Here is a 25,378-nt window from a genome sequence, read left to right on the forward strand (position 1 = left end):
AGCAAAGCCTGAAACTGATAATATTCTACAATTATGTAAAGTCACAGTACCTTACAAAGTTTCAGCAGAAGTAATACAAAGAATAGAAACATATCAGAACAACGTGACAAAACAAGTGACAGTGGTTTTCATAAAATTTCTCACCAGGCAGCCTATTTAATACACATCTTTCAAAATCCAGAGTCAAATTGTAATTTGACCATAACCACTTAAGAAATAAATAAGTAAAAGAAAAATCTTTCTAAAAAAATGCAACTAAAAGAAGTTGGTACGATGATTGAGATTTCATTGCTGGAATATGAGTGTTTCCTCCCTGCAGTACTTCTGTAAGGCCAACTTATTTAGGCTGTTAGTGAGCGCGTGTTACACATGGCTTTACATAGCCGTGATCAGACCAACGCATTCTCATGTGCAGACTGACTCTATATTCCATACGCAGCATTGGAATATGTCCAGGACTTCTCAGACTGCGATTAGCAGGTAGTCGATAGCAACCCACAGACCTGCAAGCAGTCCTCCCCAAGCACTATTACCTGCTCCCGCCCAGCAGTCATTTACTCATGACTTTTGACAGGAGGCCGGTAGACATCTGGAAATTCTAGACCGGTGGCCAACGTCTCAGCTGCGCAAAGCTGTGTTTGCCTTGCCCGCTCTTCTACTCCATTTCAGCATTGTCACAACCTCTGAAATATGAGTATTACTTTGAAATGCGCGTATTTCAAAGGCTGCTCATTGGGGCAGAAGCCCCAGGGAGAGGCTGGAAATGGTTTGTACCTGGTTTACCACAATATCCCAGTGACCTACGTATCCCAAGAAACAACTGAGCCTGGAGTTGTGACTGAATCCTGACACTTTTCTGAGGGTAACAGAAATCTAACATCCTTTGAGAAGAATATATATAAAATGCTAAAATAAACTAAAATAAAGATCACACTTGCCATATGTCATGGTTAGTGTGTTTTTAGGGCAAGATTCATGTTATCCTAAAGTAGGTATCTAAACCATAACATAACAATACTTTTTTAAAAAAATGGTATTTATTTCTCACCACAGACTATGCAAGGAGCTGTGGATGAATAGCTGAGATGCTGCCATTTATACTTAAGATGCTTAAAAGTGAAAATGCTTAAAAGTGAAAATAATCTTGTCTAGTGTGTTATTTTGATTTTTCTGAAAACAAATGTTTTCAGATAAAGCTTATGCCTTGGATTATGGGAGCTCTTTCACATATTGTTGTAGATATAGTCTGTAGACACATTACAAATAGGTAATATTGATTTGAACTTACTAAATTACTGATGTCTTTAGTGACAATTTTTTGAGGAAAAATGTATCGCATTAAAAAAACTCGCCACTTAAAATGCATTTTTTGGGCCTCAAGAACCACAAAGAATACAAAACGTCTAGGACTCTACTGGAAATCAGTGCCTGTGGTGGTAAAATGCACTGTAACTATCCACGCTTTTGGAGTTTATTACTAGATGAGTTAATTTTTTGAGGTGTAACAATGTGAAGCATTTAAACAAATTTATGACACAATAACAATTGCTTTTAGAATTGATTGCTCATACATTTATTTCCTTTTTGTCCTTTGAGAATTTGATCAGATTAACTTTAAGAACAAAAGTCAACCACCAGATTTGTGTGTGAACCTCCAGGGCTGTGTTCTTCTGTGCTACAGACTATGAAGATAAAGCAATTATTCCTTCTCAGAAAGCATATTAATGTACAACAATTTCACAGAAGCTCTTTTAAAGGCCTTTGAGATCTCACGCTTACCTGGAATAGGGCAGTACTGGGTTCTGTCCTTTCCCTTTATCACTGATAATCTATTTAATGTCAGTCACTGAACAAAACCCAGAAACAGTCTATCGAGCACAGCCCCCATCTCAGGTATTTTCTCTTGCACAAGATTACAGTTCTCTGTGCTTTACAATGACCCATGCTCCTTTCTGTAAAAAGGCCCAAGCTAATGTAAAGGTGAGAAATGTCTGTTTTCCATGCTATGTTACAGCTGGTCAGTCACAGTGTCTCTTACAAATGTCTTTAGAAAGTCTTCCAGGAAATACTAAGCTCCAGCTATGCAAGGAAGAAAATAATTGCTCCCCATGGTTGAGTTTTTCACACAGAGGCCACATGGATGGCTCGTGACTACTACGCCCCAATGTGCCCTAACCTCCCCAAAGCAGGATAGTACCTGAAAGTTTTCCTCAATACAATATAAAAAATGGTTGTTAATGTAAAGGGGACCATCTGGAAATGGAAATCATAAAATAATACACAATTTAAAAATTGATACAGAAATGCCCAACTTGGCTATATGGCCTCTCTGCAATTCTCAGTCCCATTTTCGTCCTCTCTACGTAGCATTTACATAATCTTTTTCCCTACAGGAGGAGCCAAATCTAAACCTATTTTGAACTCCCTGCTGTGAATCATTCTGTTAATTGGCCTGGAACATGAAAAGCAGAATGTTGCTGCTGAGAGTGACTGAAGGGTGAAATGAGACTGAGGAGCCTTCCAAGGCTATAAATAATTTCTTGGGAAGGAGATGAACCTGAAGATGTGTTGGCCTGAGAAAAAAACTTTGACCAATTATTCAGAGGTCAACAGCCTCATTTTTCTAACTCACCACTGGTATTTCCAGAATTACTCTCTCTCTGTGTGCCTCCTCCCACCCAATTTTTCTTCCTTGCCAGAGAGGGTCCCATTCCCATTAATCCAGGAGGACAGACTGTCCCTGCAGAGAGACATTTGTGAACTCTTGCATTTTGTAGGAGGGAAGCAAGCTCCCCTTTGTACAAACCTGCTGAACTGATTAGGACGCTGAAAGCCTGTAGAGCTGTGGGCAGTCCTCCCCATTAGACACAGCTTCAACAGAACTGTTTTTAAGCACCGCTGTGCTGTGATATTTTTTAACTGGCAAAATGATAATATTGATGACAGGTGAATAATGATAGGAGTGATAATTCAGCAGGTTGCTCTGCTGGTTCTTGCTATTTTATAGGGACCATAAAAAGGGTTTTAGAAATAGTTGTCAGTCTTTTGGAGTCTGGACTAATGCTTGAAAATGCAGACAGAAGGGCTAAAAATGCAAGACAGGTAAAATTCATTAGTTTACCTTTTTTTAGTATTTAAAGTAATTTTACACATTTTGTATAACAGATTCATTAATCTAAGTTCACGTGAATATCAGTATTGAGAAGATATTATACCAAAGTATAATTCATGATGATGGATGAGAACTACAGCAAAAATTATTTTCATAGTTCTCTGTATCTATCATGGTTAGCCAAATTAAATGTCTATTATACATTTAGAGGGAGTTCAAATCCATTAAAAAAAAAAAAAAAAACAAACAGAACAATCCTGCAATTGGTAATACTTCTAAAACCTGAAACAACTTTTGAAATGCATCTGTTTTATTTGAGACTTTTTTGTTTAGCAGTCAAAATGGCCACACTGTAAAATCCTCATTAAAAGCGATCATTCTTTTGTTTTGCCTGTTACTTATTCCATTTCTGCATCATTTCACATACAATACACAGAATTATATACTGGGACTTGAAACAGCTGGAGAAACATTTTGGATTAACCCATGCTCTCCTGAAAAGAAGGTAACACGTACAATTAAATTGACAGAATAAAAAAGTGGTTGAATGCAACTGATTTTTTTCCTATCACCCCAGTATTAGTAGAGAAACTTTATCAAATGGACTCTTGAGTTTAAGAGCAAATCCTAAGTAGTTTCCATTCATGAATATTTATATAGCACAGCAAGTCATGAATTGGTGCTGCCCCGACTTACTATTAAACACAATCGACGCATCTGCTAAGGTGCACAAACACTCATTTGATTTAACAGAATAGGAGCAATACCACTAACGAGGCTGCTGCCAAGCTTCCTCAAGATTGTTCTAATCTAGTCTACCTTTAAAGGCTTCATACAAAATTATTACACTTTGCTTTGCAGGTATCAGTGTGAAATATGCAAGCAGTTAGTAGGCTGATATCCCTTTTAAAATTTGTCAGCAAGAAAGGGTTAAATCTTGCTTTTCTCTGTTTATGAATTGCAATGCCACTAGAAATCTTATGTCCTCTGACACTGTACTAGGGCAGAATATTACAGTATGCACTCCTATGGACATGTCAGCACAATGCTCTGAAGTATTTTGGGTTATCCTTGTTAGTTCCTTATGTAACCGCACGACCTCACTTTCTGAAATCATGTCCCAAGGCACAAAGCAGGAGGCGAGGTACAGCTGCGTCCTACTTCACGCCACCTCCAAGAATATGGAGTTTTGGAGCACTGGCAAGGCTTGTAAAAATACAAAGCACTATCTTACAAAAAAATACATTAAAAAAAAAGAGAAAAGAAATTGTGCTCACCTGCTCACCAGCCTGGGATTCCCCTATGATGAATCGATCTCCTGGGCCATCAGCAGCTGTTAAAACAGACAAACAATGGCATTAGAAATTAAGAACAGGAGAACCAAAGAATGAGCTAAGATTCAGTTCTTCAGTGTCAGCATGACAAACATTATAGAAGTTTTGCAAACATTCTACATTTTGGTCCTTTTAAGTTGTGTTTATTATTTTGAAAATGACAGGTTCTATAGTACTTTTAACTGAAAATTTTGGGGCAACATGGGATCAAGTAGAAGGAGATTAGGAGGAATGACATTAATAACAAAGATTTAAGAGTGTTCATAAGATTATTTTTATAAAATTGTCCACCGTGAGCAAATCTTTTTCTATGTGAAACTAACATAGGGGAATAACATGTTTTTAAAAACCATTATGTACCTTTTTTCTAGACAACAATGGAATACTGACATTTCTAGATTCTGTCTCTGCCTTTGGAGGAAAATGTGGACAAGTGCAGTGGTTACAGACTGTGTAGCTGACCAGACAGGTTTGGCATTTTCTGAAGAGCCCTAGGTGCCATATTAGATGTCTGGGTTCTGTTCCTTTTTATAATTTTAGGAAGTGGTACTGAACTAGTTACCTTATACATTTCACTGAAGCCATTCTGAAAATTAAAAGTCAGAGATCATTGATTTTACAAACTGAAAGTCTCCAGGACTTCTAATTTAGCCAAATCTGTATTTTTACAGGGACAACAAAGGCACCATCACTAATGAAGTTTAAGCTTTTGCCTGCCTCAAAGGTATTTTGGCAAGTTGCAAAAGTATTATAGGCTCTAACATGGTGTGAAGCATGTATGGAGCACAAGCGACTCTGCCAGTCCAAGCACAGCAGTCATGCTGTCGAGAACGTTCAGACAAACTGGGTTCATGTGATCACATTTAAATATGTCTTTTTATTAATTTTAAATCTGTAACTGTCAAAAGGTGATTTCCCAGAAACAAAATCTAATCAGTGACAACCTTTACCTTAATATCTTCTGTTTTAAATCAAAAGCCCTGAATATACAGCTAGGTTACCTTATTGTATTGAGAAGAACTGCTTTCAGGAAGGATGCCCATTCAGTCTGTACAACGATTTATCACATTTGTACTCATACATCAGCTACAACTCTGCAGATGATGATCTATGGTTCTTAGTCATGTTTGAAGATTAATGATTAACTTAAGTTTAAAAGCCTACCAAACAGCCTAATCTATGAGCTTTAGAACAAACTCTAAAATAAGAAAGTGGAAAAGGACTCTTCAACTACTTGTCTTTGAATAATGTATATAATACTACTGAATACAGTTTCCAGACAATCACTAAAAAAATGCACTTGGATGATCCAGCAAAAGAAGAGAAAAAATTCCCTAATAGCTATTTTAAACCTGATAAAATACTACTGAATTACATTTTATTCCCCCACTAATAACGATATGGAGACAAAGTTTATATGTGATGTACAACTGATATAGCTTGAAAAAGGTGGGCAAGGTTTTGGGCAGACAGGTTTATGTGACTGAAAGCTAATCCTCTATTTTTTTGTAAAAAATATCTGTTAATGTAATCAACATTATCTCTGCCAACAAGCTTTGTTCCTCATATCCTGAGACAACAGGTCTACAAGAACAATTTGAATAGAATAGAATAGAACAGAACAGAACAGAACAGAATATTTCAATTGGAAGGGACCTACAACAATCATCTAGTCCAACTGCCTAAGGAGTTCAGGGCTGACCAAAAGTTAAAGCAAATTGTTAAGCAAATGCCTCTTAAACACCGACAAGCTTGGGGCAGGAAGCTTTTTTCCAGTGTTTGACTACGCTCTTGGTAGAGAAATGCTTCCTAATGTCCAGTCTAAACTTCCCCTGCCGCAACTTCGAACCATTCCCACACATGCCGTCACTGGATATCAGGGAGAAGAGCTCAGCACCTCCCTCTCCACTTCCCCTCCTCAGGAAGCTGTAGAGAGCAAGGACGTCGCCCCTCAGCCTCCTTTTCTCCAAAATAGACGAGCCCAAAGTCCTAAGCCACTCCTCACAGGACATTCATTCTTTCCAGCCCTTGTACCAGCTTTGTTGCTCTCCTCTGGACGCATTCAAATACTTTACTGTTACTTGCATTCTACTCAGAGTTCCCCCTCTCAGCTTTTCTCAGAGTTATATTACCTGTATTTCTCTGGCTACGTCTGCACTCCTTTGCCACTATTACTAGTCATTTTGGTCTGCCTGCCTCTCACACACGTAGATGACAGACAGCTGCAGTCAAACCTGTGTTGTAGACCTGGAATTGTATTTTTATATCAAATCCATGAGGAAGCTATTGCACTACATCCGTTGCCTGGGTTTGCAGACTATTTCATGGACAGTTGCTTTCCATTGTTTCAGCTGCCAGTAACAAAAAAGATATTTTAATGTCCCCAGTAGAAAGTTAGCTATTGTGTCCAAATGTCAACCTGGTGTTATGATGATTCAACCCCTATCACAATGAAATCACAACTAGTATAGTGTTCAATCATATATATTTTCATTTTCCTCCATAGATATCTAAAGTGAATACTTTACAAAGGGACAAACTGATGCACAGAGAAGTAACTTGCTCAAAATCAGGCAGCACTTGTGATAAAGCAGAGGAGGGGCTCAGGTCTCTTGGGAAGCCACTTACTGCTTGCTATGTAAAGTCAAACTACTCATTTTATTTATACACGGCAACTGCAGCATTTTCAAAGTAAAAATGAGTTCTTCTTTTGAGGCGCTTCCACAAGAGTACATTTTTGAAAATTCTTTAATGCAATCATAAAATAATTCACAAATAGGATGCTGGATCTGTGACAGTTCAACAAAGTAACAGATATGTAAGAAATTCCGGATTAAATCAACAGCAGAGAAAAAGAAGACGACTCTGTCATTCAGAAACAGGTGTTCTGTTAGTCTCCTCAATTCTTTATGTTTCCAAGAAACTCACTAGCAACACAGGTGCATGTCTATAAGCACACATGGATGTACATTTGCTTGTGTACATATGTATCCACTTATAAGATCTGAATCCAACTTCACGGCCTTCCTTCAAGACAGCTGCATTCTACATAACCGTGACTTCAGCAATGATCTGAATCAAGTCTCAACCAAAATAACCACTGCTGGATACAAAATAGGCAAATTAACAGGTTATGAAGTGGTTTTACAGACACTGTACTGCATGCCTACAAAGCCAGTGTTTACCTCTGACAGCATAGCCGTCTTTTACTGATGCTGGAAATGGTGGTAGATTATCTTTTGCATATACATCTTGAGCAAGGACTCGGCCCATTCCATCTAGAAAAGAGAAAACAGAAAAGACCATGCTCCATGTCATTATTACAGCTAGTGAAAGGGGGAAAAAAGCGAACAGCAGTGCGCTCTGATGGATGAAATCTATGTGTATGTGACATGAATAGATCTCTCAGGTTTTTGATTTCTGCCTCTACATAAATGAAAAAAGACTGGAGTCTGAAAGTACTGATGAAAGATTTGTTCAGTAAGTCTGTGCTCCTGCTTATGGTGAAATTGGTGACAGTACATCTGAATCCCAAGTATCCAAACCCAGAGGTAATAGCTCTGATATAGGATCAGACAGAAAAAACAGGTATTTGTTTCTTCAGGACAAGGTTTTCTCTTGAAATCTCTTAAAAATACATGCTTTCCTGTATTTAAAATTTAAAAAATATTTATTCTTTTTTTTAAAAGCTTTTAAAATAACATTTCCAAAGTGGATCCTGTGTGCAAAAGGTGAGGTGATGGATTGAGCCCAGAGGACTCAACGTAAACAGGAATGATGGACAAGTTTCCCTAAATTGACAAAGAAGTTTTGCAATAGATTAGGTTTGCCTAATTGCTGAGAGCATTTCTGTTTAATGGAAGGTGAGTGAACATAAGTGTCAGGATTATTTATGTAAATTTACGCTGTTATAGTTCTAAATATTTTAATAGCTGTTTCAAACATACTCTTTCCCTTCACTTAGCAACTATGACTGATGAGCTGTAATTTGGCTCAGCCTCCCTGTAGAGAGTGATATGATTTACTTCACCCTCAGTCAAGTGTGCACTACTTGTTTGCTTTTATGGCGCCAGCAAGAGCTTTTTTTCTAGTATGATGTGGGATGGAGTGGAAAATATGTATCTTTTCCCTTCATGCAGTGGGAAAGTGAGAAAGATGATTTACTACATGTGTGATTAGATGGACTGGGAAGGGGCACAGGGGTCAGAACTACTGAGATCGGCTTGATTCCAGTATGTCTAAGTAGAAGAAGGGAAGCTCATCTCATAATGAGATGAGGCCACCGCTCCTAGGAGTGCATTGTGGCACAGGAAGGCAATATCCCGCTGGAAGTATGAAGGAATGAGAGGATGCATGAATACTTGTGCCAGGAGAATTTGTGTGGACATGCACATCATAGATTATGATCTTTCAGATGTGCCAAAAAAGATGTACATAAAGTGTGTTTCTTGTTTTACAGATAGGGAAATTGATGTGGTTCTGGATTTGCTGGGAAAGCAGAAGACCTAACATTGCACACCAAATGGATAGGTTTTGTTAAAAAGTGCACCTACTTGATTTGAAAATGTTCAGCTCCAGTGAAGTGGTATTATAATGGAAATTATATTTTACTTATTAACACAAAGTGATTTAGTTAGTAATTAATTATAAAACTATAACACCATTGTGCTCACATCCATATGTATCAACTTTCAGCCTGAGGTGAATATTTATATTGCATTTTTGAAATAGGTATTGCCATGAAAATACTGATAAAACCTGCTAAAGCAACTGGAAAAGCACCTTTGAGATGTCTACTTATGTCTGTGCATCACTGCGTACCACTGTCTGTGATGCACAATACAGAAATTATTAGAAAGCTCATGAAAGCATGTACACTTGCACTGAAAAAAGGAATGCAGACACAGACATTTAAATTATAGAATAGAAAAAGCAGCTATCAAAGGCATAGTAAAAATACCCTCTGTTCATAGACGCACAAAATCTCATACAAAAGTGAGGCTTCTAATTTTAGCAGGCATGTTGTGTCTTCATTTTACTTCTTGTCTGCATGCAAAATCACACCAATTAGAGCAAAGTTGAACAGTATGTTCCTGGCATTCTGCCATGCAATATTTGAAGGGAATATATGGCCAGCCAGTAACGGGAATGAATTTTATTAAGGGGAGAAAAATGCAAGAATTATTTGCTGAAGCCTTAGGCATTTAAAATGAAGCAAGTCAGCAACCAAAGAACAATCTGAAGTATCTATGTAGTCTCCTTTATTTGAGCAATTATTTTAGAAATACACTGTTTGACCTTATTTTGATTAATTGTGATCCCAAAAAGTTGTTGTGAAATATTTTAATGTCATCAAACTGCCCCTTGTGATGTCAGTAGCTTTCTCATTCTAACACAAAATGGAGAACTACATTAAATTCACTTTTCAAATTGGTTATTTTCTAAAGCTTAGTTGGTGAAACTGGTACAGTTCTGTGAAGAATTTTGATTTCTCAGGGATTGGTACTGGGATGAAGCAGTGAGACAGGTATTCTACTAGAGGTGATGGATTTGCAACCATTTTGAAAATATTGCCCTGGTAGCACTTCAGTGTGATATGAAAAAGCAATGCTATCAAAATAATCAGCTAGTTCAAAATGAATAAGCCGTGGAAAAAAAGGTCCAAGCTCTACAGAAGTTACAGGGCTCTTGGACTATATCAGAAAAACTGCTCTTTTGTGAGGCTTAAGCCCATAAAGTGTGGATTGCCTATTCTTTGTACTTTTAGTATCAATTAAACTTCTGCCTCTTAGTTTCAGAAGAATAATAATTATCATGCTGTCTAAAAATTTAACCTTATATACCCATGGGGCAATGTTCAGGTAACTGCATTTAGCTGGACTAAAAGTCTAATTGGGGGCTTCATACCAGATATTGATGATGGCAGGTGGGAAAGATGCTTCAGGTGCCTCGGGTTTATGGCACTTTGTATGGCACTTTCACACTTACCATTGAAAAAGCCATAGTTAAAAAGATAACCTTACTCATCATCCTGCTTGTGTTAGGAGAGAATAGATCTGAGAGACTACAGCATGCCTTGACTTAATCAAGAATTAAGTCAGGACTGTACAGGCTACTGGTACAGAGTAACTTTCATCAGCTTTATTTATGAGGATGAATACTATGTTATGTGTTTATTAATGTAAATACAGAATCACAGAATCACAGAATCATCAGAGTTGGAAGGGACCTCTAGAGATCATCTAGTCCAACTCCCCTGCTAAAGCAGGATTGCCTAGAGCACATTACTCAGGACTGCATCCAGGCGGGTCTTGAAAATCTCCAGGGAAGGGGACTCCACAACCTCCCTGGGCAGCCTGTTCCAGTGCTCTGTCACCCTCACCGTAAAGAACTGTTTCTGTGTATTTGAACGGAACTTCCTGTTCCGTCAGGTTAATACGTCAGGTTAAAATTAATTAGATAATTTTTTAATGGAATAAATTGCAATCCTAGAACTTTAAACATTTCACTTTCCTTACAGAGAAATTGTGCTCCTGAAAGTTAATTTTCAGGAGCTCAGTGTTCATTCAAGACACAAAACCACAAAGAAAACAAACAGAGCACAGTAGTGCTTTTCTGAGTACAGGTAGTTAGGATTCAGACCTCCAGGACTACACCATTACATGTGGTGTTCCACAGGCCTCAGTGTTGGGGCCACTCCCATTTAATATCTTTATTAATGATCTTGACAAGGAGATTGAGAGCACCCTCAGTAAGTTTGCAGACACCAAGTTAGGTGGGAGCATTGATCTGCTTGAGGGTAGGAGGGCTCTTCAGAGGGACCTGGACAGACTGGATCAATGGGCTGAGGCCAATAGTATAAACTTCAACAAGGCCAAGTGCTGGTCCTGCACATGGGTCACAACAACCCCATGCAGCACTACAGGCCTGGGGAAGAGTGGCTGGAAAGCTGCCCAGCAGAGAAGGACCTGGGGGTGTTGGTTGACAGCCTGCTGAACATGAGCCAGCAGTGTACCCAGGTGGCCAAGAAGGCCAACAGCATCTTGGCCTGCATCAGGAGTAGTGTGATAAGCAGGACTAGGGAAGTGATTGTGACACTGTACTCAGCACTGGCAAGGCCACACCTCGAATACTGTGTTAGGAAAACTTCTACACTGAAAGTGCTATCAAAGACTGGTACAGGCTGCCCAGGGAAGTGGTTGAATTGCCATCCTTGGACGTACTTAAAAGCCATCTAGACATGGTGCTCAGGGACATGATTTAGAAATGGGCCTGGTAGAGTTAGATAATGGTTGGACTTGATGATCTTAAAGGTCTTTTCCAGCCACAACAATTCTATGATTCTATGATTTTTATTATCTCCTGAAATTACAGGCATATTAACCGAAAAATAAATGAATATATACTTGTTCTTAACTCAGTGTATTTGTCAAAATCAACATTTTTTAGCAAACTAACATATACATGTGTGCACGCATGCACATACACATATATTTGCCTAAAAAAACATTCCTATATATTTGTCTGTATAACACTATGGTGATTAGTAAAGCACTTCTGAAAATGAGATTCCACCTTGAGATTTGTACCTGTACATTAGGAGAACTGAAGTTCCCATATCACAGACACACGTGACCTTTAGGATGTGCCCTAAAGGCTCAATCCTGAAATTTCATACTATGTGTTAGAGGATCTTGAAGTGCTAAAATAAGTGTGTACTTGTTGAAAAACAAATTGTGAGATACAATTTTGCACTACAGTGCAAAAAAAGATATATTAATATATCTTTGTTAATATTTTCATTGTTGGTAAATTATGTGAATATTAAACCGAGAATATCTCTCTACAGCTAATGATCTTACCATGTATCTAACTCTGTTATTTTGGGTGGGAGGGAAGAGGGTCATAACTGAAGTGTCTCAGCAGACTCAGAACATTATTTTTTAAAGAATAACAGTGCCAGGAATAATACTCAATACGTTCCAGACTTAGAATCAGCCTGAATTTGACGTCAGTAATGAGGTAACGTGAAGAGCAAAATTAAATATCAACTAAGATATTATAAAGTATACTGGAATACCTTCTCTTACCTTGACAGCATATTCCCATGTAGTGGAATAAGAACTGACAAATTAGAGTATATAGAATGCTACAGAGAATATAAGCATCTAGCCAAGACTCATTACCTCCATTCTATCTCTGTAAGGACATTTTGAAGAGCATGCAGTCTGAACAGAATCACTCTGTTATTGGTATGGTAACATTACCATTATTAACACAAAACTGCTACTTAGCCCATATTTTGAAGGTTTTTTCATATTAAAACAAATTACATGGTGAAAGCTTGTCCAAAGTATGTTGCAGCAGGAAATTATATATGCTGTGTCTGATTTCACCATAGTTCTAATGAAGAAGTTTACAAAACAGTATATGAAAAGGCTGCTACCTACTGTTGCTATAAATATGTTTGCACAAAGACTGGTGTATACATATAAGTAGATAGTGATGTTATTGTTATCTGTATCAACATACATGCAGCATGTGAGGTTTACTCTAGAGGCTTACATCTACCTAGAAGAATATTTTTAGCCACGTTTTATTAACTTCTAGGGAAAATACAGCTTCTGTCGAGAGACACAACAGCAGCAACACAAAAGTGTTGTGACACAGTATGTAGGTTTTAATCCAAAAGTGTAAAAGACAGAGAGATGGATAAAAAAGAAAATAAAGATAAAAGGACAAGACAATAAGACAAAGTTATAGAAACAAGGACAAAAAAAGGAAAAACAACAGCTTATTAATACTTGTTTTCCCCTATAATCATTGCAACCCAAATTCAAGGACTTATTTCTTTGCTTAGCTTTGCACTAGAGGTTTAAAAAATTAAAACTATTTTTATGTAAAAAAGAATAATAATGCTACAGTACTGTAACAGTACCTTATGTAGCAAAATAAACATATGCCATGCTTATTTTTCAGGGAGGTACATGTCAGAGTTATATCCTTTATTTCAGGAGTTGAGTGTTGCATACATAGCATCTATGTGGACTAAATGTACCTAATACTGTGGCTCATCATATTGTCCACAAAGGGCTGTCTTAGCAAAGACATTTAACTGACAGCTATCCAAAAAGATCTAATAGCTATGCTCAAGCATTTATGTCCTAATGCCTTCTTCCAATCTGCTTATCATTATGAAAGTGCAGGGAGTAATATGCATATTCCTTGTTGACCAGTACTGGTGCTGTTCTGAATGCAGGATATTCAGCACCTTCTCAGAGATTTGCTTCCTGCTACCAAGGCACAGGGGAGTGCTCATCTCTTGGAGTGACTAAACACACAGCTGTGATTCTACGTACAGTCTGCCAAATCGATATGTCAATATGAAGACAGGTTTGTGGCAGCACAAAGATTTGATAAAGAGCATGAAAACTTTGAACTTTCATGCCAGAATACAGAATATCCCATTCTGAAACCATTTGTGCCTCTCTGCTACCTGGAGTCCACTGATGTCCTAAACATTTTGCCTCTTGAGGCTCGTGGTTCCACTATCTCTTTGCTCACCACCGTACCTTTGGAAAATCTGGAGGAATCCCTGGAGGAGGTTTCCTCTTCCCTATTTACTTCAGGATTACTTGTCAGCATGCTTCCTACCATGGTTTAGTTCTGTGCCAAGAACACTCTCCCAGATAATGCCCAGGCTTGGTGTAAGGGACAGCAGAAGCAAGGGAGACACCTAATAGGCATTATGAACACACTATTTCTGGAGGGGGGACAGTTTTGCTGAATAAATATGAAAGGTGCCCTGCTAATTCCTTTTAAGGCCAGAAAATGACTTCACCTATCCCCATTTGTTTATGAGTATAGACACAGTCACAAGGTCTGACATTTTGCCTGTTTGGTGCCTTTTAAGATAACCTTATTGTATAAATCAATAACAATTACCCTTGACTATAAAGTTTCAATAAATCCAACATTAAATGCAAGTAAGTATCAGAAAACAATCAAATGTAGTGGTAGAATAGAAAGGGAACTATAAGAAGAGGCAAAACCTGGAACTACTAGTAGGCCAAGCAGGATCTGAAAAACAAGACTGAGACATGGAAAAAAGTGACCTGGAACCAATAATCACTTTGATTTGATCCTTAATCTCAGATGGGAAAGGCGGTTTAGTGAGAATCTCCAACAGTAACAGAACAGACTAAATGATCACAACATTGGAGGTACTCAGCATCTACAAAAGTCCAGCGTTAAATCAACCACTGAGGCAAATTGTGGTTTCTATGTTTTAGCTTTGTTGCATATAACGCAGATCCTAAGAAAATTCATTTATATATTCAATTAGAGTTCCATTACAGATTCCTTTAGGGAGCAGCACTGAGCTCAATCGACATTCTCCTAACTTCAAAAGGAGACTTCTGCTCCTATTATTGGCATTTCCTAAAGCAGTTTCACCTGGAGAAGGTATTGTCTCGGACACCTCACAACATTAATAAAAGAGCAAGTGCTTAAGAAGGTTGTAAAATAAGGAAATAACCACGCTAATCCTCAAAAAGAATCCAACTTAAAATACCTCTGTAATTGATGATTTCTGTTCCAAGCACTGGGGTCATCTCCAGAACTGTGATGAAGGCCTTGTCCATAGATGTCAATGGGAATGGAGACATGCGGTGTCTTCTTGCTACCTTGGTAATGTCAACAGCACTGTGACCTGCAATGAGAAAGCACCAAGTTTACGTATGCTACAATGTGTAGATGTACAGAGTGATGTTCATTTACTGAAAGTAAGCACTTTGGGGTAAGTTAAATTAGTTAGTTATCACTATTGAGCATTTATGTCAGACACTGGGAAGGCACTGTATTCAACTAGAATCAAAAGACAGATTTAAAACAAAATGGAATTTACACTTGAAAAAGTTCACAAAAGCATATATCCTTGCTTGTCATGAAAAACATACCAGAAGTCTTGACGAGCATAAAAGGATCAGTTAATCGGAAACAGAAATCCTTCAAGACGATGCAGTATTTTACACTGAGGATGATAATCTGAGGCTAACTCCGTTCTATGAAGTATGAACTCAGGACGATTCACTCTTCATTCTGTTCTCCAGAGACACATCTCAACATGCCATGTGCATAAAACATAAAAATGGATGCTGTCCCAGTGAACTTGCAAACTAAGAGTGAGAGGGGAGTCAAAAGGTTTGAAAGGAGGATAGAGGGAAGCACAATGAAATCACTGGACCGTCAGGACAGCAGACAGTGTTTCCAGCTAGTGGGCATCCTACCTGTCATCAAGATTTTGTAGTCACCACAGCAAAAAGACATTTAGATGCATAATTTGATTAGATTACTGGAAGCTTACTTTTCCCAAGTATGAGGGACGGGTTGAGAGAAAATACGACAAGTTGTTTGAAAATGAAGCTAGCAGCATGTTTGATTTCTTGATACGTACTGAGAGAGCAAACAAAGGGACAACAAGCTTTGAAGAATTTTGAAAGTGAAGATAAGCAACCGAAGAGAGGGAACTATTGCAGGAATACATAAACAAAAGCAACAGAGATTAAAAATGACATTTGTAGAAACACCTTGAATGGATTTGTGTAGAAGAAGGAGGTATTTATGAGAGCTAAAGTGGATGATGTTTTATATGTAATAAGTAATGATATTCCTAAAGCAACACATATTATAGTAAGACAGCATTAACAAATAATAGAAACTAATTTTTAATGACACGATTTTCCTTTGCAGTAGCTACTTAACTATCCCATTTGCTGCTGCACATGCCTTCACATTCTGGAAAAAAATAGATTATTGCTTTAAATGTAGTCTTCTAATAAAAAACAACTACAAAAATAGTAAAACAATCATGCATCTAAATTTTTCCTTCAGAAGAGAAAGTCGCTGAATTAATCTGTGAATACAAAACTTCTTTCAGCACGGACACTTGCTTGTCTCTCTGTGTGGGAGATTGATCATTAATTTCTTTTTTGCCATTAACACAGTAACTATCTTTAAGAGGAAGAAGCAGAGACAAATAAAACTGCCCACCTAATTCCAGCCCCAAGAAAGATTCTGTACGAAATTATTTGAACAATCTTTTTGTACGTATTTAGAATATAACATGATGATTAAAGCAGGCACTGTGAAGTTGTCAAGCACAAATAATTTCTAACAACTGACTTAATTCCTTTCCTTAACATAGCAGTTGGTATACTGAGGAAGAGCGAAACAGTTGATGAGATATATTTTAACTATATTATGAATTTTCACACTCTTAAACATGACTTTCTTATATGCAAACTAGGGAGAAATGATCCGAATTAAACTATTGTAAGATAAACCTGTAACCAGAGGAAAAACTGCATTCCTGGATTTAACAACAGGGATGTCCCTAGCAAGCTTACATTTTCTATTATTATGCTTGTACTTTGCTAGCAACCTCATAAAAATGAGGAAAAGGAAAGTAAAGCATTTGTGAGACAGTCAACCTTCCCATACCTTTCTCTGCATAGAGAAAGAAACCCTGCTTAGCAGCACCATAATTCCTGCAGGTCCAGCAGTTTCCACACAATATATGTTAAAAACGTTTTTTCCTGACCGTGTAAATTAAGAAACTATTTTCCTAAAAGAAAAAGTTGGAAAAAATGACGGAAGATGCTAGGAAAAAATACGTCTCAGCAGTGAAACGTGGGGGAATTGTGTGGCAGCAAATAACCTTTATGCGACAGCCACTAGGTGCTTTTATCTTTGTTTTACTGCTACCTAAAACTCACTGTTAACTACTACTTCAGAAACTAATATTTCACCTCTTTAACCCTTAAAATGTGAATGAATCCAGAGGCTTTGAATGCTTTGAATGGTGCACAGAGTACTACCTTCAGATACAGAACTCTGTGTCTACTACATGCCATTTGCTTAAGTCCAAGGTTCTGTTGAAATCTACTTAGAAATGTGTTCTTCAACACAGTTTTTTGAAAATAGATGAAATCCCCTAATCTTGACATCTTTGTTCCAACACCGCAAGTAACACCCTTTATTCTGCAAAAGAAGCCAAGAAAATACATACTGAAAACCAGAATCCCTTCAGGTTTAACACTAGCATGAATAACCTTAATGAATAAAGGAAGAAAGACGCATGTGTAACTACTAACCCTTCTCTCTCCCTATTTCTTCCTACAAACAAATGCTAACTCTTCTTTTAGAGGTATCGTACATTTAAGCAGACCCTGAGACAAACTAATAATGATTTTTAAAAAAATTCTAAGATTACTAAGTGGTACTTTTAATTACAAGTAAATGATATTAAACAACTCCTCAGACCTTCCCAAGTTATCTTTCACTAATGTCAAATGTCAGATGACTCTAAAAATAACTATTTACATTAAGCAAAATTTTGTATGACAAAATAATCCTCTAGCTTTGAAGCAGCTAAGTCAATTGGCTGCGTAAGGTAGAAAATTCCTGACAGCCTTCTCTCTTATCACCAAAACAACTTCCTATTCCTGTTATTTTATATATATATATCTATATACACACACATACGGTGGATCAAATTTTAGACTAGGAATGATTCACATAAAATAAAGGAACAGGTTAAAGAACAGGTCATTTGGATCAAATCTGAATTCTTAACCTTTGCTTTTTTGGTTTGGTTTTATGTAAGTCGACGCTCAAGTTCATGTTCAGGTATGAAAATAAAAATCATGTATATTCAACTTCAGAATTTCCATTTCCATTGTCTTTGCGTATTGATTCTTTTTGCCCATAAAACTTGCACATATACCATTATTTACAATAATACATCACCACAGACAACACAGACCTCCTTGTCATCAGAACAACTTGGAAGAAAAAATTAAAAGGCAACTATATATTAATACATGAACACTATGAGCTATTTATGCTTTTATTTTCTCTTTGGACTGAATTTCATTGTCTTAAGTTATTAAATGTCTTGTGCAAACCCAGAATGTCCCAACCGTATCCTTCTCTTCTCGCCTGACTATCATTTGCTGTCTTCTGAGCAGTCAGTTTCTCAATAGAGCTATGAAGTTTCCGTACTTACTTGCTCTGAGGATGTTCTCCTTGCTGCTGCACCTGGACTGGACCTGCAGAGAGAGCACAGAGTCTATGAGCTACAGAAGTTAACAAGAGTGCAAAATACAGAGATATAATGGGCAAGCTCCTGGGATCTAAGACAGAGGCTATATGTATTTTCAGCAACATTCTTCCATATTCTACATGAGATAAGTATATTTAAGCAGAATGGTAGTAGCTGATGGTCAGAATCTGATACAAGCAATTTGATTTCACACACCCCCCAATAAGAAACAAGATGGCCTAAGGACAGTAATAGAGTAAAATCAAAGAACACAGTGGTTAAAATTACATGTTAAGCTTCAGTTTTAAACAGAAAATCCACATTTTCTTATACAACTGTAATACAGTAACTCTGAATCTAGGTCCTGTTTTATGATTAAACAAAATACTAACATAACTATCTTATCATGACCTGTTTTAAAATTCTATTATTTATATTTTCAGGTAAAATACTCAATTTAGATTGTGTTGATTCTGAAGATATTTAATAAGACTTCTTTGCAATTGTAAAAGCAACTCACAACTGTATAAACAGCTCCTGGCTGGAGCCAGACAAATTTACTCAGTTGTTTCTGTTGGGTTAAAAGAAATGCTATGTTCAGTATGAATTTCACAGTGCAATTCTACTTTAAAAAGTGCGTGAGAATGCCAATGGGTTTCTCAACAAATCCTCTTCCTTAGAAGTAGCTTAGCTGCCACTGTGCTATTCCAGATACATTATTCTGATTCCAGGGAAACTGGAGGATTCACATTGGTCTAATATTATAGTAACACTGATTGTTTAGAGTTCCATCTGTTCACCATGCAGATTTAAAAAAGAATTGTTTTTTGAAGAGTATCAGTCCTGTAAACACAACACACTTTATCTATACTGAAGCATCAGCTCTCGTTAATTCTTCTCAGGTTTGGAAACATAGCACATTGTCTAGTAACACTGAAGTTGCAAGTTTTTAGGTGAATTTGAACAGCAGTCAGTCTATGTTCTGGCAGCTCAGCTCACTGAACTCATAACACTTGAATAAAAAAAACTGATAACACTTGAACAAAAATCTTTCTGTGTGGACAAAACCCCAGCTAAAGTAAACTTCACGGGAAGACAAACCTCTAAGAGAGCATTTTTAACTTTCCTGACAAATGTATTGCTAAATTTCAGTGAGAGGATTAACAAAGTAAAACGTGGTGAAAGAAGTGGAATAGCACAGGTGACGCTGAGGGTGTAATTTCTCTGCAGAACATCTGTCTGCTGAAAAAGCAGAACGAATCCATATTATCTTTCAGACTACAGTTTCAATTTGCAGTTACAGAAAAATTGCCTAGAAAGTGAATATCCATGATCTAACAATTGATGAAGAATGGTACACACTCAACCCCCAAAAAGCTGTCTTCAGAAAGGAACAACCATTTAAGGCTGAAATCAACTATGTCCCAACTTCTAAACCTCTTTCTTCTGTTCCACAGCAGCTTGCCCCAAATGTATATTCACATAAAAAAATTGGATTCTACAGCGCAACACAGTCTACTTATAGTAATGGAATAACTTATGGAAAGTAATGTTGCAACTTAGAGTGGGTTATGGTGTCCTTCCCTGAAAAAAACTGCTGTTTAAAACAAACAAACAGAAAAAACCCAAACCCTCCCTCCTTCCCACCAAAAGTACTATACAAGAAATCTGCAAACAAAATATTAATGATGCCCAAATTTGGCCCAGAGTTGTTTTACCAGATTTCAAAGGCATGACATGAACTCTCTTTGGAAGAAGTAAATATTTACCTATAATTTACCAAAGGACAATTCTGGACCAAAGAGATGGTATAATGGTAGGAAAGAAAGCATGTAAGAGAGAGAGGCACAGATTGACAGAGAGAGAGAGAGAGAGAGAGAGAAGCAGGATGGACGTGGCAAGGCAGAAGATGGTGTGTGCAAAAGGAGACATGGGCCTATGTGTGTAAGACTACTGTTTAAAATGGAAGAGGCTCTCTTATTTCTCACTGAAAACCATATGAAAAGAGAAAACGAGGAATGGGCCTGCTGCAAAATAACCAAGCAATTCAGCAAACTGTGCAATGAAACTCAGCGAGATAACATAGTCCTAAAGAAAAAGGCAAAAAACCAAAAATACAAAACACAAACATTTGAAACAATCTACTAAAACAAACTAAGTAAAATATGTGATCCAAAGGACACAGATAAAAGCTACTAGAGAAGGAGGAAAAATGTTAGCAGACAAAGACAGTGCTAAAGAAGTAAAATGGAAGTCAAGAGAGAATCTTCAACAAAGTGGAGGAACAGAAGGAGCCCAAACCCATAGCGCAAAGCAATGTTTGCGAATGGAAAACAGCTCCTTTGAGCAGTAATAGTTACTCTCGAGTTGTAGCCTCTATTCCTCCTCAGTTCATCTTTAAGCCCTTCCAACCTATAGTGGAGCTAGTGTATGGACAAAAACAAGAGATTTATAATGAACAGAGCAGCTGAGATTTGCAGATCAAATCTTCTAATATAAAAAACGTGCTGACAAAGTTTTGCTCTTACAGCGTCCAAATGACAATGGCAACAAAAGACAGCTGGCTTCACACACAGCCTCTAACAGGTCCATTTTTTAATTCTGTGCACACAGAGGACTTGAAATTTACTTTTGATGTCTTACACCCAGCCTACAGTTTTCATGTTATCACTCACCTGATGGGCAACATATGCAGTATGAGAAATAATTTGCTTCCCACAAATTTTAAAAGCAGCTGTGGAAGAGGAATCCATGATAATAAAATAAAAGGCTTGATCAGCTAGACTTGATCGTTTCCCAACCTATGCTCACAGCTGCAGAATACAAACCATGTTTTAACATAACTGACATAAAAATTAGTTATTACATAATACTTCTCTTTTTTAATATTAATTGCACATTGACATCCTAGATGTTATTTTTTAAACAAAATTGCAGTAAAATATGATTTTGTATAAAACCCACCAGTTTTCTAACACATAGAGTTTTAGCAGCAATGGAACTTTGTATAAATGGGGTCATGTGCTTTAGGTGCCTTTTATCATATTCATTATTTGTATGTTTTACTACTTTGTTATTTGTGACATTTACGAAAAATCTCTATTCTTTTCACAGCTACTGCTAAGTAAGGAATCCATATGACATTGCATGTAGTACCACGACTGAGTGGGGCGAGTGATTAGTAGTATTATTTGCTGTAATTCTTCTCTTAGTATAATTCTTCTTACTCAGAGGTAGCTACAGAAATAACAAGCTATGGCTGTGTCTCCTTTAACAGGGAAAGCATAGATTTATTTTTTGTCCATTCTACAACCTCTTGGCTCACAATGTACCTTGGCAGAAGATACAGTGGGCTACCAGCCAGTACCATTCCCCTGCGGAGTTCAGGCAGAATGTAACCAAACCCAAAGCATTCAATTCGCATTACTTTGTTTTTTTAAGCAAACTGGATTTTATGCTCTTTAAGATACAATTTCATCATGCTGGAATGCAGAGTAAGCTTTCTCCCATAGGCCGAACTAGTAAATAGAATGTGAAATAAAGTACTCAAAAATAAATTAAGGGAATGGTAAAATAAAGCGCCCTGCTGACAATTTCTAACTATCAATCATGATCGGTCTAGACAATGAAATCGAGGACTGTACTAAATTGGAGTTATTTAAATCTACATGACATGTTTTGCTGCAGATAAAAATCAGTTCACAAAAATTTTTTTACAAGAAAAATAGAAAAAGACACAAAGAATAGTTCATGCTACAAGTGAAAAATTCATGTGAAAAATAAAGAAAAAAAGAAAATTGAAAAACCCTTTAACACTTTACCATGACTGTTAGGAATGGTTAGAGAAATTACTTACCTTCTTAAAGTCATAACAAGATTAGCACAGAGTATTAAGTCAGCTCTTCATTATGGGAGGTACAATTAAAAGCCGTTGGTTATAATAAAACAAATTGCTACACAGAGATGAAGAGTTTCCAGCCCAATATGAAAAGCTAACTCTTATGGGAGTACATTTCAACTCGATTTTACAACATGAAGAACAATTCAGAACAATGACATCAAAACATGAGTTACCGCCAACAGAAAGAGCCCGTTTCTCGGGAACACAGAGTCTGTAGGAGGCTAACCCATAATTCTTATCATTTATGGGAAAGCACATTGCTCCACTTTTAAGAAAGCATGCAGAATGTGGAACCACCAGCAGAAACCCAAACATACATACAAACACAGAGGACTAAGGTACAGCAAAGGGAATGAGTTCGCCAAGCTGTAATGAAGGAAGCAGGGTATGCAAAGCACAGCAGCCATTAACAATTTAAGAACTCTATTCCTCTAACTGTCTCATAAGCAGCAGGCAGGCCTGTTTACGAGGTAGGGCACCTACTACCACTTACTGTCGGTGAGAAAGTGCATAACTCACATAACTTCTCCTTGGAACTTCAGCAGTTTTATGAAGACAATTTATTCTGTGTGATGTGGGAAAGTATGCTGCTGCTGCTTTTTTCTACATGTGATTTATTACTAATTACACGATCTGAGTTCTGTACAATATACTCTGTGCACATGCCATTTGAATACCTGCCTGCCTTACACAGATTTCAAATCACACATGATCTGATCTATAACTGTAGGGGTCTGCACAGTGTCTCTTGCCTAAAATACCTTTTTCCCCCCTAAAAGTGCAACATACATTAATCAGTATCTGTAAATAGATACATAAAATAAAACTAAACCATGAATAACAACGTCTCAAACCGGTGTAATAATATTGTAAATACTGATTTTGCCCCGTTATTCTAAGCAATATACATAAGGTTAAACTAGGAGCAAACTGAAAAATGTAATGAAATAGATTGGTTGGTTTCATTAAAAAAAATTGTTTTAAATTGAATCTGAAGAACAGAGACTATTGCTTTGATTGAATTAATATGGAATATAAAAATGAAGTTGTTAAGAACATTTCACAAGAAAACTATATCTGGAATTGCATACATCAGAAAACATTTAACGAAGTATGGAGGACTAAATAATTCTATTACAAGATGCAATCTTCCTATTTCAGGAATGCATTGCTATTCAAACAGCACTTTTATACTGAGCTGAATACGCAAGGTCCTAAGAGGATGCTTTATAGCCATCTGAATTACGACTACAGTCAGTTCAAAACTGTAAAATATTTTTTTCATGTTATACCAAGAACACCTCTGAAAGTGAAAGTGAGCTCAAGGAATTTGATAGCAGCATAAACACATTCTTAAAAAGGAGCAGCACTATTGGGGGGGATTCATCTTATCAGAATTTAAATATGAATAATGTAGTATTCTACACATGGAATTACTCATTTGGAGTCAGTGGGAAGAAATAAGTAAAAAATCATTTGAAGTCAAAATCATTTTAGGAGCAGATTTTTACCACTTAATTGGTTCCTTTTACAGGAGCAGTATATATAAAAAAAGATATTATCCTATATTTGGAACAGAACTAAATTAAAAGGCAAAGGGTAGTTTTCTGGGATGCAAATAAGATGTTGATAAGTCATTGTCTCTCAACAGAAACTGACCTTGTCATGGAGGTGCAAAATCAATACGTTTACTACTAGAAGAGGGTTCAAACAAAATCTTACATGTTAACTAAAACTGCAAGCTGAACACTTCGCTGAAAGAGAAAACAGGAAGAACTATGACACATACAGCAAAAAAGGAGATAAAATAAAATAGTAAACCCCTGGTCAGAAAGCTAATGGGAAAGCAAACTTGCAACTACAAACTGGCAGCATAGGCTTGATAATTGAGAATAAAAAGAGGCAAAGAGAAAGGAAGTGGATTTTATTTCTACACAGGAATTTTAATGAAATGCTTACAATGTATGAGAATAAAATATGAGCTGTATTTTGTGTTCTTAAGAGTATGGGACAGCATACAGATGTGCTATATGAATAACACTGGAAAGACAGCACGTTTCTGTGATATTTTAGGGGCTGGGCAGGGCTTATTCGAGATCATACTGGTTTTGTTCGGAGAAGCAGTATTGATTATAATACCCAAATATGGAGAGGACACACATTGAGTGTAACCTAAAGCACTTATTAAATAAAAACCTAAAAATTACTGCCAAATAATTTGTGCACAACCTCCAACAGATATTTTTAACCTGTGCTAACAGAATCCAACTAGGATTTGTAAGACACAAGAAATCTCTAGGAACGCTGCACTTGGGAAAAATTGAAAGTTCTTCTACTTGTATTATTAGCTGTGAACAAAATCTTTTATTTGTTTGAATGAAAATCTTAAACAATCCCCAAATGTCCTGGAAATATTCTCCAGTTTGAGAAGTAGATAGTGTAAATAAAGGCAGAAAGAATTAATTTTCTTTCCAAAGAGATACAAGAGAAAGAGATTCCCGTTGTCCTTGGTTTTTTTGCCACAGAAACAGGATTTATTTGCCTATTTTCATACAATCTCACACCCCGGCAATCTGATTGGTGAATCAGCCTTACAAGCATATACTAGATGTCCGAGTTATATCCTATCTGATCAGCATTAAGACTTTTAAAATTCCTTGTCCATTCCAGCTCAAACAGCTTTTAAAGCTGCTGTCAATCAGATGGACTAAAAATACATAAGTGATGTATAGAAATTCTTGTCCTCAAGTACATTGATTACTTTCTAACCCTTGACATACACATGTAAGGCTGTCTTTTTAAAAAGTTTCATTTCTATTACAAGTATTTTGCTTTTAAATCAAATTTCAATTATTTTCGTATTTCTATTCCTTGATCCCGCAATAGCCCGTTTCAACGCAGCATTAAAACAATGAAATTTCCACATT

At 37.0% G+C, this 25,378-nt stretch overlaps 1 protein-coding gene across 2 annotated transcripts in view; it reads right to left on the bottom strand.

The window, feature by feature from the left end:
- The window catches only part of GPHN (gephyrin), a gene marked incomplete at its 5' end in the record, with an annotated part of 319,581 nt that overhangs the window by 37,183 nt on the left and 257,020 nt on the right, over positions 1–25,378 (bottom strand). For both annotated transcript variants that reach the window (XM_082485919.1, XM_082485920.1), the window contains 4 exons: positions 4,390–4,445; positions 7,632–7,724; positions 15,020–15,157; positions 18,515–18,557. In XM_082485919.1, coding sequence (XP_082342045.1) covers positions 4,390–4,445; positions 7,632–7,724; positions 15,020–15,157; positions 18,515–18,557 — 330 coding nt within the window. The remainder of the gene's footprint in view (positions 1–4,389; positions 4,446–7,631; positions 7,725–15,019; positions 15,158–18,514; positions 18,558–25,378) is intronic.

Source organism: Vanellus vanellus (genome assembly GCF_965231255.1).
Source record: "Vanellus vanellus genome assembly, chromosome: 6".
NCBI lineage: Eukaryota > Metazoa > Chordata > Aves > Charadriiformes > Charadriidae > Vanellus > Vanellus vanellus.